At 38.5% G+C, this 17,786-nt stretch overlaps 2 protein-coding genes across 2 annotated transcripts; both read right to left on the minus strand.

Annotated features, from left to right (window-relative positions):
- Positions 1-4,374: 4,374 nt before the first annotated feature.
- Positions 4,375-7,291, minus strand: LOC107638466 (cullin-like protein 3). Its single transcript, XM_016341763.3, has 6 exons — positions 6,982-7,291; positions 6,606-6,705; positions 6,307-6,492; positions 5,997-6,047; positions 5,704-5,892; positions 4,375-4,989 (listed from the first exon to the last, which is right to left on the minus strand). Exons 1-6 carry the CDS (start codon positions 7,221-7,223, stop codon positions 4,498-4,500), a joined length of 1,260 nt encoding a protein of 419 aa, XP_016197249.2. The 5' UTR covers positions 7,224-7,291; the 3' UTR covers positions 4,375-4,497.
- An 8,319-nt stretch (positions 7,292-15,610) lies between these two features.
- Positions 15,611-16,249, minus strand: LOC107614129 (uncharacterized). The gene has a single exon (XM_016316356.1). The coding sequence runs from the start codon at positions 16,247-16,249 to the stop codon at positions 15,611-15,613; it is 639 nt and encodes a 212-aa protein (XP_016171842.1).
- Positions 16,250-17,786: the final 1,537 nt, after the last annotated feature.

Genomic DNA, 17,786 nt, shown 5'->3' on the forward strand with positions numbered 1-17,786 from the left:
GAGTCGCTATATATCATCACTTTTGTAGCACCGACTTCTTCTGCCAGCTTCAACCCGGCAATTAGGGCTTCATACTCTGCCTGATTATTTGAGGCTGGGAATTCAAATTTGAGGGAAACCTCTATTTGGGTTCCCCTTTCGTCCACTAATATTATGCCTGCACCGCTCCCTGTCTTATTTGAGGATCCATCTACATAGAGTTCCCATGTAGTTGGCTTTTCCTCTTGATCTCCTGCGTATTCTGCTACGAAGTCGGTAAGGCATTAAGCTTTAATTGCCGTCCGAGTTTCATATCTCAAGTCGAACTCGGAGAGCTCTATTGCCCATTGAACCATTCTCCCTGCAACATCCATTTTTTGGAGGATTTGCTTCATGGGTTGGTTCGTGCGGACTCTTATTGTATGCGCTTGAAAGTAAGGTCGTAGCCTTCATGAGGCTATTACTAAGGAGTAGGCAAACTTCTCTAGTTTGTGATACCTTAGCTCGGGGCCTTGTAGAACTTTGCTGATGAAGTACACTGGATGTTGTCCGACCTCGTCTTCTCTTATCAGAGCTGACGCAACAGCTTTGTCTGCTACCGACAAATATAGGACGAGGTCTTCTCCAACAATGGGTCGGGTCAGTATCGAAGGCTGAATCAAGAATCTTTTGAATTCTTGGAACGCCTCTTCGCATTCAGGTGTCCATTCGAACTGACATCCCTTTCTTAATAAAGAAAACAGTGGAAGGGATTTGAATGCTGATCCTGCCAAGAATCTAGAGAGGGCTGCAAGTCGGCCATTCAACTGTTGAACCTCTCTTAAGCAAGTCGGGGTCTTCATTTCCAGGATAGCTTTACATTTATCGGGATTTGCTTCAATCCCTCTCTGTGTTAGCATAAAACCCAGGAATTTTCCAGCTTCTACCGCGAAGGCACACTTTGCGGGATTTAGTCTCATCCCGTGTAACCTCATGGTGTCAAAGACTTGCGAGAGGTCTGTCAAGAGGTCGATTTCTCCCTTGGTTTTTACTAGCATGTCGTCGACGTAGACTTCCATTAAGCTTCCAAGGTGAGAAGCGAACACCTTATTCATCAGCGTCTGATATGTGGCCCCTGCATTTTTCAATCCAAATGGCATGACCACGTAACAGAAATTAGCTCTGGGCGTGATGAATGATGTTTTCTCCTGGTCGGGCTCATACATCGGGATTTGGTTATACCCCGAGTAGGCATCCATGAACAATAAGTATTGATATCCCGAGCTAGAGTCTACTAGGGTATCAATACTTGGTAGTGGATAAGGGTCCTTGGGACATGCCTTATTTAAGTCGGTGTAGTCGACACACATTCTCCATTTGCCGTTTTGCTTATTGACTAGAACCACATTTGCTAGCCATGTTGGATATCTGACTTCTCTGATGAAGCCGGCTTCTAGGAGTGCCTGCACTTGCTCTTCTCCAACTAAGGCTCGTTCCAGGCCGAGCTTGCGTCTTCTCTGCTATACAGGTCGGGACCCTGGGTATACCGAGAGCTTGTGGGACATAAGCTCGGGGTCTATCCCGGGCATGTCGGAGGCTTTCCAGGCAAAGAGGTCGGAAATGTCTCTTAGGAGCTTAATTAACCCTTGCCTTAGGGTTTTCCCTAGGTTGGCTCCTATGTTGGTGTTTTTTCCTTCCTCTTTGCCGACCTGTATTTCCTCAGTTTTTCCTCCCGGATGTGGTCGCAGCTCTTTTCGGGCCCTTGCACCGCCGAGCTCTATGGTGTGAACTTCTTTGCCTTTTCCCCTCAGGTTCAGGCTTTCATTGTAGCACTTCCTTGCCAATTTCTGATCTCCCCTCACCGTTGCTATTCCCGCTGAGGTCGGAAATTTCATGCAAAGGTGGGGAGTGGACACCACTGCTCCGAGTCGATTAAGGGTAGCTCTGCCGATTAAAGCATTGTATGTTGACCCTACGTCGATGACTATGAAGTCTATACTCAGAGTCTTGGATTTTTCCCCTTTTCCAAAAGTGGTGTGAAGGGGCAAAAATTCCAGTGGCTTTATTGGCGTGTCGCCTAGTCCGTACAAGGTGTCGGGGTAGGCTCTTAATTCTTTCTCCTCCAACCCTAGTTTTTCAAAAGCGGGCTTGAAAAGGATGTCCGCTGAGCTTCCCTGGTCTACTAGGGTTCTGTGGAGATGGGCATTTGCTAGGATCATGGTTATTACCACTGGATCGTCGTGTCCAGGGATTATTCCTTGCCCATCCTCTTTTGTGAATGAAATGGTTGGGAGGTCGGATGATTCTCCTCCGACTTGATAGACTCGCTTGAGATGCCTTTTGCGAGAGGATTTGGTGAGTCTCCCTCCCGCGAACCCTCCTGAGATCATATGAATATGTCTCTCCGGGGTCTGCGGTGGTGGGTCTCTTCTATCCACATCGTCTCGCTTTCTCTTCCCATGACTGTCCGACCTTTCTATGAGATATCTGTCAAGCCGACCTTCTCTAGCCAGCTTTTCTATCACATTTTTAAGGTCGTAACAGTCATTTGTCGAGTGACCATATATTTTATGGTACTCACAGTAGTCGCTGCGACTCCCCCCTTTTTTATTTTTAATAGGTCTGGGAGGAGGCAGCCTTTCAGTATTGCAAATCTCTCTGTATACATCCAATATAGAAACCTTTAGAGGAGTATAAGAGTGATATTTTCTTGGTCTATCGAGACCGAGTTCTTCCTTCTTCTTGGGTTCCCTCTCCCTCTTTTTTGTTGAGGGGAGATGCCTAGGTCGCCAACTCGAATCTCTCAGTCTAGCATTTTCCTCCATGTTGATGTACTTTTCAGCTCTTTCCTGTACATCACTTAAAGAGGTGGGGTGTCTTTTAGATATGGAGTGTGAGAAGGGACCTTCTTTAAGCCCATTGACTAACCCCATTATGACTGCCTCGGTGGGCAGGTCTTGGATTTCCAAACATGCTTTGTTGAACCTTTTCATATAGGTCCGTAAGGATTCTCCGACCTCCTGCTTTATTCCCAGGAGGCTTGGCGCATGTTTTACTTTGTCCTTCTGGATGGAGAACCTCATCAAGAACTTCCTTGAGAGGTCTTCAAAACTGGTGACCGACCTCGGGGGGAGGCTGTCGAACCACTTCATCGCTGCTTTCGACAGGGTAGTCGGGAAAGCTTTGCATCGCGTAGCGTCGGAGGCATCAGCCAGATACATCCGACTTTTGAAATTGCTTAGGTGGTGCTTCGGATCTGTGGTTCCCTCATAGAGGTCCATATCGGGGCTTTTGAAGTTCCTCGGAACTTTTGCCCTCATTATATCCTCGCTGAAGGGGTCCTCCCCTCCTAGGGGCGACTCCTCTCGATCATCACAGGGGTTCCGACCTTTGAGGGAAGATTCTAACTTCAAGAGTTTTCTTTCTAACTTTTTTCGCCGTTCCATCTCCTCTTTTAGGTTCTTTTCAGTCTCCCTTTGTCGCTCCCGTTCTTGTTCCAATTGTTCCAGGCGGCTTTGGTGGACATGGACTAATCCTATAAGTTCGGTTGCGTGGGACTGCCCGTCCTTCTCCGATTCGCGCCCTTCTGAGGAATTTACCTTCGGATTTTTGACTCCGGAGGTACCTTCTCTGTGTTGATCGTTGGTTCCCTGGTGGAGGGTTAGGTCCACGTCATTGTTTCCGGTGTCCAGATTCTCTTGTTCGGAATCTGTCTCCACATGACCCTCCTCAGGGGATCTGTCCGCCATCACTGGTTGATCTCTCGGGTCCCCGGCAACGGCGCCAATGTTACGATGGGTAACCGGAGATTGTTGGGCTGGACTTGCTGGGTTGGCCCAATCATCTGAGGAAGGAAGCCTTCAAGTGGGTCTGCGCCTTGGGGGCCTCCGTCCGACTTGTGAGTATGAACGAATGGGGGTGGTACCTGCAAAGACACTCCGATGCCTAAGTCAGCAAGGGTGTGAGCAGGTCTAGAGAGTATTGGGACTTAGAGATACCTGAGAGGTGTCAGTGTATTTATAGTGGTGAACCAATAACCACCGTTGAAGTAGTGCCACTTTTTTAGGGTGTTAACCATCTCTTTATCTCAGGGAGGTTAAGATATGGCTCTTGGAAGTGGTTAGAGAGATTCTAGGGGCAGTTACTCATTCAAACGAACGTTTATCTGCTAGCTAACTCTCGTCCCCGACTTCTTTAGGGTAAGTCGTGGTAAGAAACCGACTTTGCAGGAGGAAGGTCGGTGCTAGGTGAGGCTCAATCCTTCGGATTGGGCCTTTTATTTATACCTAGGCCTTATCGTTGGGTCAGGGTATGAACAAAACTCTTTTTTTAAAATAACTTAATTAAATTATTTTTACCCAAATTAAATATTACTCTACTTGGCCAAGTTTTCACTTCTTTAATGATTTGATTTTAAATTTAATTTTGATATATTAAAATCACATAAAAATTTAATTATATAATTATCTTTTATATTGATAACATAAATAATTATTCAAAAGAAACTTTTGCGCTGCGAATGGAAATTAAACTATAGTATTAATATTGGAATGCTTGGGCGTGCTCGTTCTTTATCTCTTGTTCCTCTTGAGGGGTAAGTTCTTGCTTAATGTTGAAGATCTTGCGGATTTCACTTTGACTCTTGCCTTTCATCATGTCTCCTATTTTATTGCTTGTCAGATCCAGAAGACTCTTGATGTTTAAGTAGTTTGAAGCCAAAACCAGGTCAAACAGTTTTTCCGGTTGGTCAACCTTCAAGAATTCAGCATCCCACTTGGAAGAAGATTCAGATTCAGATTCAGATTCAGTAGTGTGCTTCTTGCAATATTCAATCACCTTCTTCAGTGTTCTGCTATTCACTAAAGAAATTGAAATTTCATCACTAGCAGCAGCAGGATTAGCCTTGATGACATCTTCAATTGTTTGTGACATAACTGCAACTTTATAGTCCACTTCAAACACATCTCCATCAGAACTCACCAATTTTATTCTCTTTGATGAAACTATTGGATTCTCATGTAATTTCTCTTCCTGTATAACCAATTGGATGCATCATTATTCAGTGATTGAGTTGGTTATGCTTATACAAATATTTTCATTCACTTATTTAGGTTGTGTTTGGGTTTAATTATTTTGTTAGTTCTTATAGTTATCAAATTTACAATTAGCTTTTTATATTTTTTTTTTCAATTAAGTTCTTAAACCGTTTTTAATTTTGTAATTAGGTCCTTCTTAGTGTAAAGACGGTTAGAGTTAACTAAATATTTATTTTGCAAATTGAATGTATCTACAATTAAAAACCTAATTAGATCTTTGACCATATATTTTTTGGAAAAAATATTTCGTTAATTTTAATGTTTTTGACATGAAAATGACCTAATTGTAAAATTAAAAACAGTATAGGGACTTAATTAAAAAAATATATAAAAATTTAATTGTAAATTTAATAAAATTATAGAAACCAAACAGAGTAATTAAATCTTGTGTTTTGATACTATCTCTTTGTTTAATTTGGAAATAAAGATAAAGGATTTGAATTCTCTAAATTTTGAATTTCACTTGAGAGGGTAATGTGATCTTTTACTATTTATTTCATAGGTGAGACCAAGAAAAAATATTCAAAGATGACAGATCACATTTTACCCTTTCAAGTGAAAATCTAAAAATTTAAAATTTAGAGGATCCAAATTCTGATAGACACAAGTTTTCTATCTCAAATACCTAAAATTTTGGAAATAAGGTCACCTTTGGTGTGTGATCCTTAAACTTAAAGGAAGAGCTTGCTATCCAATTTGAAGCTGCATCAGAATAGAATGCAACATTGTCTTTAACAAGTCTTTCTACAAAGCCTTGTGCATGGTTTTTTGGTTGGATAGCCACAATGTTGTTAATCAATTTCCAATCCACCTCCTCTCCTGCACTTTCCTTATGAATCTGCATTTGTATAAAATAACCATCATTTGGAACATTAGAATAAGGTTTTAGTGCAGATATGTGTCTCCTCTATATACATATGAAAATAGAAAACATAATTATACCATGGATAATATAGCATCCCCTACTTGATTATTCATCTCATCATCAAATACCTGAGGCACATAAATGAAAAAGAGGTAATAAAATTGGGAAAGAGCAAAACCAATTTATATAACGAAATCACAAATTTAATTTTCATACACCGTCAGCATGAAAAAGTTTCATACAAATAACTAATCCTGTATCGCCACGTTATTACTTAAAAAAGTCATCTAAACGCATGAATCTGATCAAATAACTGTATACTCTTTACACTATTAATGCATTAAAATTAAACTTCATATATAACATGAGAAAATCATATATTATTACCAAGTCATAGAAAGACAACAAACTTGTTTCTTCAGTAGAAGGGTGCCCAAATCTGGGGAGATAGTATCTGTCAAGATAATGAAAGAATCTTAAGAGCCAGTAAGTCAAAGTTTTGTGATTGGACCATCTTGTGAGCAGTTCTCTCAACAGAATGTCATCTTTCTTTCCTCTCAAAGATGGAAGAACCTAGTGAAAAAAAAAAAAAATACAAAAAACCATTAACTACAATAATATCAATTATCATGATGCCAACAACAAAAGTTAATTAACTTGGCATAGGAAATCAGATTAGACATAACCTTGGAACTAATGTAATCTTCAATAGCCTTCTTGTATTGGAAATAGAGCAGCTTGGCATTCTCTTCTCCAGGTTTCTGAGTACACAATTCATAAACAATTCTAGGCACAAAAGTTAAGGACCACACATACATTATCTTAGAATATCATCAAATTAAAAAATGTAACATAGTTAAAACAAAGAATTTAATTTTGATGCATCCAATTACGTAAGATCACATCTGTAAAAATAACTATATTTTACATTGACAACGTGAATAGTTATCCAAAAGAACGGATATGATTGCACGACTGTGTAAAACGTTTTACACTATCAGTGTATTAAAATTAAACTCTAAAACAAATTGAGCAGTGAATTAAATAAATTTGAAAGGATACGTATAATAGGAGATGTAATCTTTGCTTGTGAAAGAATCAAGCCCTTCTGCTACACTGATGGTTCTGTTTATAGCTTTCTGAAGTAAAGACCATGTTTCCTCAAAACTCTTGCTGGAGCTTTTGCATTCTTCCATGGTGGAACTCATAGGTTCAGAATCAGCAGCAACAAAGAGATTGGAAGAGGGAAATAATAATAGGGAAAGAGAAAGAGTCGAGTGCAAAAGGAGATGATGACCGTTCATTTTGACTTTGGTTAGAGAAATAAATATTAAGAGTTGACTAAACTCTCTGATTTACATCTACATTCTACATACCATATATTGCAAGGAAATATCTACGCTCAATAATTTCTTAGCCGCCATGTTTGAAAATTCTAAATAAATATGTTCGTTTATTTTTTTTCTGGGGTGCTAAAGAATTAGTCCTAGCAAAACTTTGAAGTGTTACAAAATATTTTAACAACAATAACACTTTGTTTGGTATAATGGAACTTGTGAGGAAAGAAAAGGGAAAAGATGAAAATGAGTGGAAAACTTGTTTTTCCCCTGTTTGGATTAGCAGGGAACTTGAATGGAAAATAAAAAAACCTACGTAGGGCCCACTTAAAAATTTTTTGCCCAAACTTGCGAAAAAAACTGAAATGGAAGTATAAAAATGTGTAAAATTACATATATACTCTTTCATTCAAAACAAATCAAAATCCCTAATCTGAAAAGGAAAGCACGTATCTCTATCTCCATCTTCCCTGTTTCTGCATCATCTTCAACAGCGACGCCGTAGCTTCCTAACGCCGTCAGCATTGCTGCAGCAGCTTCAGCATCTTTGGGACAGCTCCACCGCATCTTCATTCCTACATTCTCAAGCCAAAGGTGCGTTTTTTTTTTGTTGTAATCGTAGTTTTTTTCCCAAAAATGAAATACAAAAATCATCATAGCACATATAGGTGTTAATATGAGTATGAAACATGCCATTTAACTTTGTGTGTGCTATTTCTTTGTGAGAAGTGGATTGCATGGTGTGTTATGAGAAGGGCCATGATATGAGGTATGTAAAAGAATCTTGAAAAGATAATTTTAAATTTTGCTTTTTTTAACATGGTAGAAGATAACATAGAGAATACAACACTCTTTAAAAGATAATTTTAAATTTTGCTTTTTTTAAGCATATAATTAACCGGATTAACGAGTTGTTCTTTTGAATTTTTTAATGATTCTAATATAACATAATAAAATAAAAAAATTAAAATTTATTTAACTAATAAAATGTACAATTTTTTTTTTACTAAAGAATGAGGGTTTAAAGATGTATCAATAACTCCTGTAAACTTATAGTATGAGTGATGACATAAAAGTTGTTGGTGTTCTCCATCATCAGTAATTCATAACATTTCTTCTTTTTCTTTTTTGGTAAAATTTCATAACATTTCTTCCCGGAAAGTAGGGATGCACATGGGCCGGGTGAAGCCGGGTTTGATGTGACCCAGACCCGACCCGAAATATACACCGAGTCTATTTATTAGACCCGAACCCGGCCCTAGACCCAATGAAACCAATACACTTTCAGGCCATAATTATACCGGGTAAAAACCGGGTGAAAACCGGGCCGTTAACATTACATTACGTTGATACCTTCTTGTAAGCTAGCATGTAAAAATATCCAAATTTCCAAGACTCCAACCATTAGTTAACATGGTAAAATTCACTTAAAAAAATATAACAAGAACCAACCCTTCTTTAAAATTAAAGCATAACCACAATCAATACTAAAGCATAACCACAATCAATACTGATATTGTCTAATAATACCAAATATTTAAATCAATACAAATAACACAATCTTATGTATTAGTCTAAAGTCTTATGCATTCTAAATATAAAACATTAATTTATAGTCTTATAATGACTAATAACACAAAATATTAAGGTTTACAATACTTAAATTCCACATAAGAATAGTCATGATCCATCACTAATAACACAAAATATTAATTGTGTATGATGACCGGACCACCGGGCCGACTTCGAGGGACCCGAGCTATGGCCCGGACCCGACCCGAAATAATGAACGAGTCTATTTTTGAGACCCGTACCCGACCCTAAACCCGATGAAATCACACCAAATTAGTCTTTAAAGTGTTCGAGACCGGGCCGGGCCTTCGGGCCGGGCCGGGTCTGTGCACCCCTACCAGAAAGGATTCAGCTTGTCGGTGCAAAGTGCAAACACTAACGTTTTGTGTGTGTGTGTGTGTTTTATGAAGATAAAAATATTGATGGTGAGTATGGGCCTTACTATAAACCTTCAAGATTTAAGTTGTCTAATACCCTAGGTCATTTTATTTCAAAAGCCCAAAATGTCTTCAAACATATTTATTATTATTGATTTTTATTAGTGACCTTTTGGTGTTTTTTTTTTTTTTGGACGTGGACCTTTTGGTTAAATGGTTCGCATAATTGATATACAAATAAAAGTAAAGAGACTAATACCAAAAAAGGTAGAGACTTTTGTGCCCTTTCTATTCGGCATTTATGTATGTATCCAATAATCATGGGACTTGGAAAACCTACAGAAAAAAAAAGTAATAAAAATTAGTAATGACTAACCAAGGAATAACTAATAAGTATTTAAACGAAGTTCAATATCAAGGCATATTAATTTTTGACTGTCAAGTTAAAAAATATCGTAAAAAAAAATTAAGTATACCAGTTGCGGTATAGTTTGGTAGCTTGTTAATTATGTGAACTTTAATTAAAATATGGTTTAATTATTTTGTAAATTCTTATAGTTTCACTAAATTTTTAGTTAGGTTTCTATACTTTTTTTTCTTTTTAATTGGATTCCTATACTATTTAATTTTTTTAATTAAGTTCTTATCATTACAAAAATGTCTAAAATAACAGAATATTCTATTAAAAAATGAAATATTCTAAAGTTAAGGATTCTAAACCTAATTGAAGACACCTAAAATATTTTTTAAATTTCAAAATTATCCTTTTCATTTCAATCTTCAATACTTCTACAGGGATTCTTCTCTTAGTACTGAGTAGTGCTTCTTCTTCTCCTCCATCATTGTTCAGCCCTCTGTGGTTAATGTCACTGTTCCGCCCTCCACCGTCGCGAGGCTGTAGCAATCCCACTCAGACTTGTAATGAAGCTTTTACTCTGTGTCATCATTGAATTCTTTGTTACGAGCGTTGTACGTTAATTTCGGCATCTTTCGAAAGCGATTCTGTTTATTACTTGAATGATTTAGGTGAAGTTCAATTGGGATGGTTTGTTCAAAGAAGAAGAAAGGATTGTATTTGGATGGAAGCCAAAGAAGGTGAAAAGTGAGGGTTCATTTTCTTGTCGGCAAAATGGAATGAAAAAGAAAAACAGTAAAGAAAGGGTACTCGCTTGTGCTTGTGCAATGGCTTCTGCCATTCTTCTTTTTTTTAATATATTTTTGGTCGTTTGAAACTGAATATGGACCTGTTCTTTTTGCTCTTTGACCCGCTTCCTCTGCATAGGCATCTTCATTGATGCCGCTTGCAATCGCCGCACCAGCCATCTTGCGCACCTTCGTCTCCACCTTCCCCTTCACAACAACGTCGTCATCGGCATCGTTTTTGGTCGTGCATCGCGCGCCATCGTCGCATTGGGTGGTTCTACTGCTGTGCACGTCGTCGTCTTCTTTATACAGATATGTGGTAGTTGGTTCCTGAATTAGAAGTTCATTGCAGATCTAGAATTGTTGTTTGTGATTTAAATTTGTCATGATTTTGTTACTGAACTTGGAATTTGGAATTTGTATGATTGAATTGTTGATTTTTGATAAGGAATTGTTGACTGTAATTTTGTTGATGATTTTTTTAATATGATTTGTTGTTGCTGAAAGGTATCAGAGAACCAGATGAAAAGCATAATGAACTAAAAGAAGATGTTAGAGTGTTGTGAGAGTCATAGAGAATTCCAGAATTTGAAAGAGAGTTCTAGAAATTAGAGTTACATAAGTGATATCTAAACTGAGCTGTGATATGCTATTTATGCATAGTGAGGGCTGTAACAAACTGATGCCACCTCACCATATTCCTAACCACATTCCTAACTGATTGACAGCTCAGATAATAGAACTATGCCAAGTCACTAACTACTAACTGCCTATAGGCTATTCCTAACATCCTTCCTTAACCTGAGGGGTGCTGCTTCCCTGGTATTTGGAATTTGTATGATTGAATTGTTGATTTTTGATAAGGAATTGTTGACTGTAATTTTGTTGATGATTTTTTTAATATGATTTGTTGTTGCTGAAAGGTATCAGAGAACCAGATGAAAAGCAGAATGAAGTAGAAGAAGATGTTAGAGTGTTGTGAGAGTCATAGAGAATTCCAGAATTTAAAAGAGAGTTCTAGAAATTAGAGTTACATAAGTGATTTCTAAATTGAGCTGTGATCTGCTATTTATGCATAGTGAGGGCTGTAACAAACTGATGCCACCTCACCATATTCCTAACCACATTCCTAACTGATTGACAGCTCAGATAACAGAACTGGTGCCAAGCCACTAACTACTAACTGCCTATAGGCTACTCCTAACATCCTCCCTTAACCTGAGGGGTGCTGCTTCCCTGGTATAGCCTCACTGAAATCCTCCCTTGAACTTATGGGAGGTCTTGGTGTGTCTGTGGAAACTCGAAGCTTTGGCCTGAGATTGTGGAAAGCTGCCTGCGACGGTGGCTTAGTCAGTATATCCGCAAGCTGATCTTGTGAGGGTATGTGAACTACATGAGCTAGTTGCTGCACTACTCTATTCTGTACAAAGTGTAGATCTATCTCAAAATGTTTTGATCGACTGTGGAGAACTGGATTTCGGGTCATTAGTACTGTGCTTTGGTTGTCACAGAACATTGTGGGTACTAGGCCAGGTGGTAAGCGCATCTCTAGTAGTAACTTTTGCAACCAAATTGTGTCTATCATAGCATTAGCTAACGCCTAAAATTCAGCCTCCGTGCTAGACCTTGAGACTGTTTGTTGCTTCCTACTCGACCAGGTAACTAAATTCGGGCCAAGAAAAACACAGTATCCTGATACAGACTTGCGATCATCAGTGTCTGTGGCCCAGTCAGAATCACTGAAAGCCATGATTCTTAGGGTGTCGCTCTTGTGGATCTGTAACCCTAGATCAATTGTCCCGGCCAGGTAGCGAAGAATCTGCTTAACTGCTTTCCAGTGCAGATCTGATAGAGCTTGCATGTATTGGGACACCTTGCTGACAGAATAAGCAATCTCAGGTCTGGTAATGGTAGTATACTGAAGCCCCCTATCACAGATCTGTATAATGAGGGATTTTCGAAGGGAGATCACATGCTTGTTGTGAGCTTGGGACTGCTGAGCATAGGAGTCGACACTGGTTTGGCATCTGGCATGTTGGCTCTTCCTGGAAGCTCTTTGATGTATTTGGACTATTTGAGAAGAAGGAAATCTGGCGAGTTCCTGACCACTTCAACCTCGAGAAATAAGCTCATTTCTCCTAGATCTTTGAGGGTGAATATCGCATGCAATTGTTAAATTAAGCTTTCAATTTCAGTGGCGCTGGTGCCCGTGACGAGAATGTCATCTACATAGGCCAAGAGATAAATGGTGGACATCGAGCAGGAACGCACAAAGAGACATGGATCCGAGGTTGTACTGGTGAACCCAAAGCTGAATAGGGTGCTGCTGAGCTTGAGGTACCAGGCTTGTGGGGCTTGTATCAGCCCATAGAGCGCCTTCTCTAGTTTACATACAACACTAGACCCGTGCTCATAGCCTTCTGGCTGCACCATATAGACTGTCTCATGCAAGTCCCCATTGAGGAATGCATTGTTAAAGTCAAACTGCTGGACCTTCCAGCCCTTTGTCATTACAACTGCGAGAACTGTCCGTACAGTAGCAGGTTTAGCTACTGGGTTGAACACCTGATCATAGTCCAATCCTTCTCTCTGATGAAAACCCTTTGCAACTAACCTTGCCTTGTACTTTTGCACCTTTTCATCAGCCTACCGTTTGACCCGAAATACCCATTTGCACCCAAATATTTTTGTGTCAGCAGTCTCAGTGACCAATCGCCGGGTATTGTTCTTCATCAACACACCAAATTCCTCATCCATGGCAGCCTTCCAGTGTGGTGAGGATAGTGCTTGAGCAACTGTGGCAGGTTCAGTCTCTGTGAGGTCCAGTAAAGAACTCTGGAGTTGAAGATAATACACTTTTGGCTTGAAGATACCTGCACGTGACCTAGTGATCATGGGGTGCGTCTGAGTGGGTGCCAGTGCTGACTGATAATTTGTCTCAGTTAACCCTGCATCAGAACAAGAGGGAAACACAGTAGTAGAAGAGCAAATATCTGTATTATTAGATAATGAACAAGGATCAACATTAGTAGTATTGGTTGTGTGCTCTAAGGTGTGAGAGTTGGAAGGGGGAGTTGGTGAGGGTGCACTAGCTGCTGGGTTGGAACAGGGCGGGTGTGAAGGAAGGGAAATGGTGCTGGGTTGAGGCTGCTGCGCTATGAGCTGAAGGGTAGGGGCTGTTGGGTGTGGAGCAGGTCTAGAGAACTGGGTTGATATGGTGTGGGGCTGATGTGGTACAGCACAGATAGGGCTTTGGTTATTGGTAAAGTTTGAAAATAGGACAGGGAAGGGGAATCCAGTCTCGTCAAATAGCACATGTCTGGAAGGGTGAGTAGCCAAGGAATAAGCACTTTGAGGTCTTAAAAGCAAACTTGTGGGGCTGATAGTGTCTTAGCTGGGGATAGCAGGAGCAGCCAAAGGTCTTAAGAGCTGTATAGTCAGGTAGTTATTTGTTTATAAGCTCATACGGTAATTTTTGGTGAGTAACAGGTGAGGGCAGTCAGTTTATGATGTGAGTGGCTGTAAGAAGGGCTTCATCCCAAAATTTTAGCGGCATTGAGGCCTGGGATAGGAGAGTGAGACCCATCTCTATTATATGTCTATGCTTTTGTTCAGCGCTCCCGTTTTGCTCATGAGTGTAGGGACAGCTCATTCTATGTACAGTCCCATGTTACATCAGTGTCTTTGTGAAGGTATGAGAGGTGTACTCTTTTCCATTATTTGTCTGTAGTATTTTGATTTTACAACCTGTTTTATTTTCAAAGAGCAATTGATATTGCAAAAAGGCATGATGTGCTTGCACCTTGTTATGCAAAAGATAAATGCATGAGTACTTTGTTGCTGCATCAATGAAAATAATGTAATATATGAATCCTGAACTGCTGATCATGGGGGCTGGTCCCCAAATATTTGAGAATACTAGTTCTAGAGGCTGAGAGTAAGTTGTTGTTAAATCAGAAAAAGGTCAATTGTGGTGTTTTCCATGATAGCATGCACTACAGAGATTTTTTATGATTGAAAGAGGACCATTTTTATTGAATTCATTACTAGCAATATTACACAATTTCATTACTTTGTGTACAATGTGTGTGGCTAGATGTCCTAGCTTTCTATGCCAAACATCAAATACAGACACTGGTTTTACTCTAGAAGTACCCTCAACTGGTCCTAAGTGGCTTGCAGGCTTTTCAGTCATAATATTCACAGTAGTTGGACAAACTTCAGTGGTGTAAGTAGCATGAGTCTTGTCAGCAGAAACAGCATTAGTTTTCATGAATTTTTCCATTCATGGTTCTGACTTTGAGGTAGAGTTGTGTATGGTATTGTAGTTGGCAGAGGCTAAATGATTGAGTTTATGTGCAGTAGGTTTATTGATGTGGTTCGTGGTACTAGGTTTTGGTGTAGGGTTATTTTGAGTGGCTTTGGCCATGACTTTAATATCATCAAATTGATATAACCCTTGTCTAAGAGAGCCTTTGAGAAGCGTCTCCCTGGTCTCCTGGAATTTCACAAAGTAGTTAAATGGCCAGAATTCAAAGAAGACTTGGTTGTCAAAGGCAAATTTGGCTACACTAATGAGATTTTTGGAGATTGAAGGAACATGAAGTAGATTGAGCAGTTTAAAGTAGGAATGAGGATTTGAGGCTGAAATTAGAGTAGTTTTGCCAATATTAAAAATGTTCATACCTTGGCCATTACCTGTGAATACTTAATTTGTACCCTCATACTCTGAGCCTGTGATCAGATTGTTTCCATCGAAGGTTAGGTGGTGAGAAGCCCACGTATCTAGGTACCAGGCCTTGTCTGTCAATGGAGTGGAAGGTGGCGCTGCAACTAGTAGTGCCGTAGCCTGCGGTGGTGGCTGGGGTTGAAGAATTGTAGTTGAAGGAGGTGCCAGATGTGTGACTGTGGCTGCAACATTTGGAGTTTGATAGTTTTCATTGAAGCGGTGATAGCACTCCCACACCGTGTGACTAGGCCGTCCATAGAGCTGACACACCATTCTGTTATGTTGAAAACCAGATCTGCCACCTCTATAGGATCCTCTACCTCTGAATCTTCCTCTGGATTGAAAGGGTTGACCTCTACCTTGATTGTAGCTGTTGGTGTAGGATTGTGAATTGTTGTATTGACTGTTGTACGATATTGGTGACTGATCTTTATGCTGATAGTGTTGAGATCTTACTTGTGAGTGACTTTCTCCTCCTTGAGTTAGGTTGACCTGGATTGTTCTATTTTCTTGAACCTCTCGACCAGTTCTTCTTAGCTTAGGAGTTGAGCTTCAACTTCGCTTTCAGTGACACTTTTAGCTCTGGCTGAGATCATCATGATAAATGTGCTATAGTCTTCGTTGAGTCCCTGAGTAACTGCATCCACAAATTCTTCACTGGAAAGTGGTGATCCTAGGGTAGAGAGAGCGTTTGTGATTTTCTTGAGCCTAGACATGTATTTGGTTGTAGATCCTTGTAGTTTCACAGTTTTGATTTGTGCCTTTAGTTGTTTCACCTTCCACTTCAACCTTTTTGCAAAATACTCCTCTAGGTTATTCCAAATTTCACACGCATACTCACAGTTTGTTACTTGACTCGAAAAGGCTGGATCAATTGATACAAAGAACCACGAAATCAGAAATTGATCGTCTTGCTCCCATTCCAGAAATTCTTGCGTTTCATTATCTGCAATTCTATCTTCTTCAGAGGCGTATCGGCATGGAATTTTCTTCTGGTTTAGGTGATCCTTGAGACCATTGGATTTGATGAACGCAAGGGCTTGGCGCTTCCATGTAGTGAAATTATTCTCATCTAGCTTCAAGGCTACAGTGTTGATAGATGTGCGAACTGCGTTGTTTGTTGTTGTTGCGGAGGCTACTGCGGAAGTGACGGTGACACTGGTGTCGGCCATGGATCAGAACCGGATGCTCTGATACGATGAAAGGTATCAGAGAACCAGATGAAAAGCAGAACGAAGTAGAAGAAGATGTTAGAGTGTTGTGAGAGTCATAAAGAATTCCAAAATTTGAGAAAGAGTTCTAGAAATTAGAGTTACAGAAGTGATTTCTAAACTGAGCTGTGATCTGCTATTTATGCATAGTGAAAGCTATAACAAACTGATGCCAGCTCACTATATTCCTAACCACATTCCTAACTGATTGACAGCTCAGATAATAGAACTGGTGCCAAGCCACTAACTACTAACTGCCTATAGGCTACTCCTAACAGTTGCCGACAAGTTTCTCCTTTCCCATCCATTGTCGGTGTCCATTGCTCGCCGCCTCAAATTCGATCTCTGTTCTACTTCGTTTTTCTGTTTAAATCTACTTTTGCTTCAGCTTCTATTTCATTCTGTTTTTACTTTCATTTCTGTTATTGTGTTAAAAAATTTTGACTATAAATTCTGACTATGTGTTTTGTTTGTAATTAATTGATTATGTTATGGTAAAAATTTTGATTTTGATCATGCTAATTTTTGAATTTGTGTTGATTATGACAAAAATTTTACAATAATAATAGAAATGAAATTTATTGGTAAAGGGAGGGTGATAACAAAGGAAAAGAGTAAGAAGATAGTGGATGAGGTGAAAAACAGTGAAAGTGAAAATTATAAATGTAGAATATAGATAAATAAGTAAATTTTCACTTCACTAATGTTTTTTAGACGTTTATCTAAAAATTTTATTAAAAAAATATAAAAACTTAATTAAAAATCTGATAAAACTATAAAGATTTACAGAATAATTAAACCTTAAAATAGTGATTGTTGAATTTCACTTAGAATAAAGTGGTATCTTATTGCAACATGCTGTTTATCCTTAAGGGAATGATTTATCGAAGTGAAAAAAAAAAAAAAAGAGATATTGTGCTTGAGTGCTTGGCAACGATAGATTCCTTAAAAATCAAAGAAATAAGAATAACATTTGGCCATGAAATATGGCTACAATATAATATAAAGCTTAATTATTAAAAATTATTAAATTATAATTTGATTAAATATGTTAAAATATCTAATATTTTTTAATTATCGATTTCATCTAATAACTGTATTTAAATTTTTACTATAAAATATATTAAATTGTTTCAACAAGCAATAAGACCATGCATACTGTATTATTTCTTATTTAAAAATAATTATGCTATATATATATTTTTTAAAATTAGTTATTAATATAAAATATATATTAAAATATAAAATATAAAATATATATTAAAAATAAGTTAATTAATATTTATATTTATATATAAATATATGATGATTGAATTTAGTGATTAGTTTTAATATATAAGGTAAAGTATATTTTTTGTCCTGAAGTTTTACAAAAGTTTTAAAAATACTCTTAAGTTTTATTTTGTTTTAATTTTGTTCCAAAAGTTTTCGATTTGCATCAAATATACCCCTAACGGCTAATTTTTCAAAAAATTTAAGATCAATTCAACAACAATTT

The sequence above is a fragment of the Arachis ipaensis genome, chromosome B1 (assembly GCF_059453495.1).
Source record: "Arachis ipaensis isolate K30076 ecotype BB chromosome B1, ASM5945349v1, whole genome shotgun sequence".
In the NCBI taxonomy this organism is placed as follows: domain Eukaryota; kingdom Viridiplantae; phylum Streptophyta; class Magnoliopsida; order Fabales; family Fabaceae; genus Arachis; species Arachis ipaensis.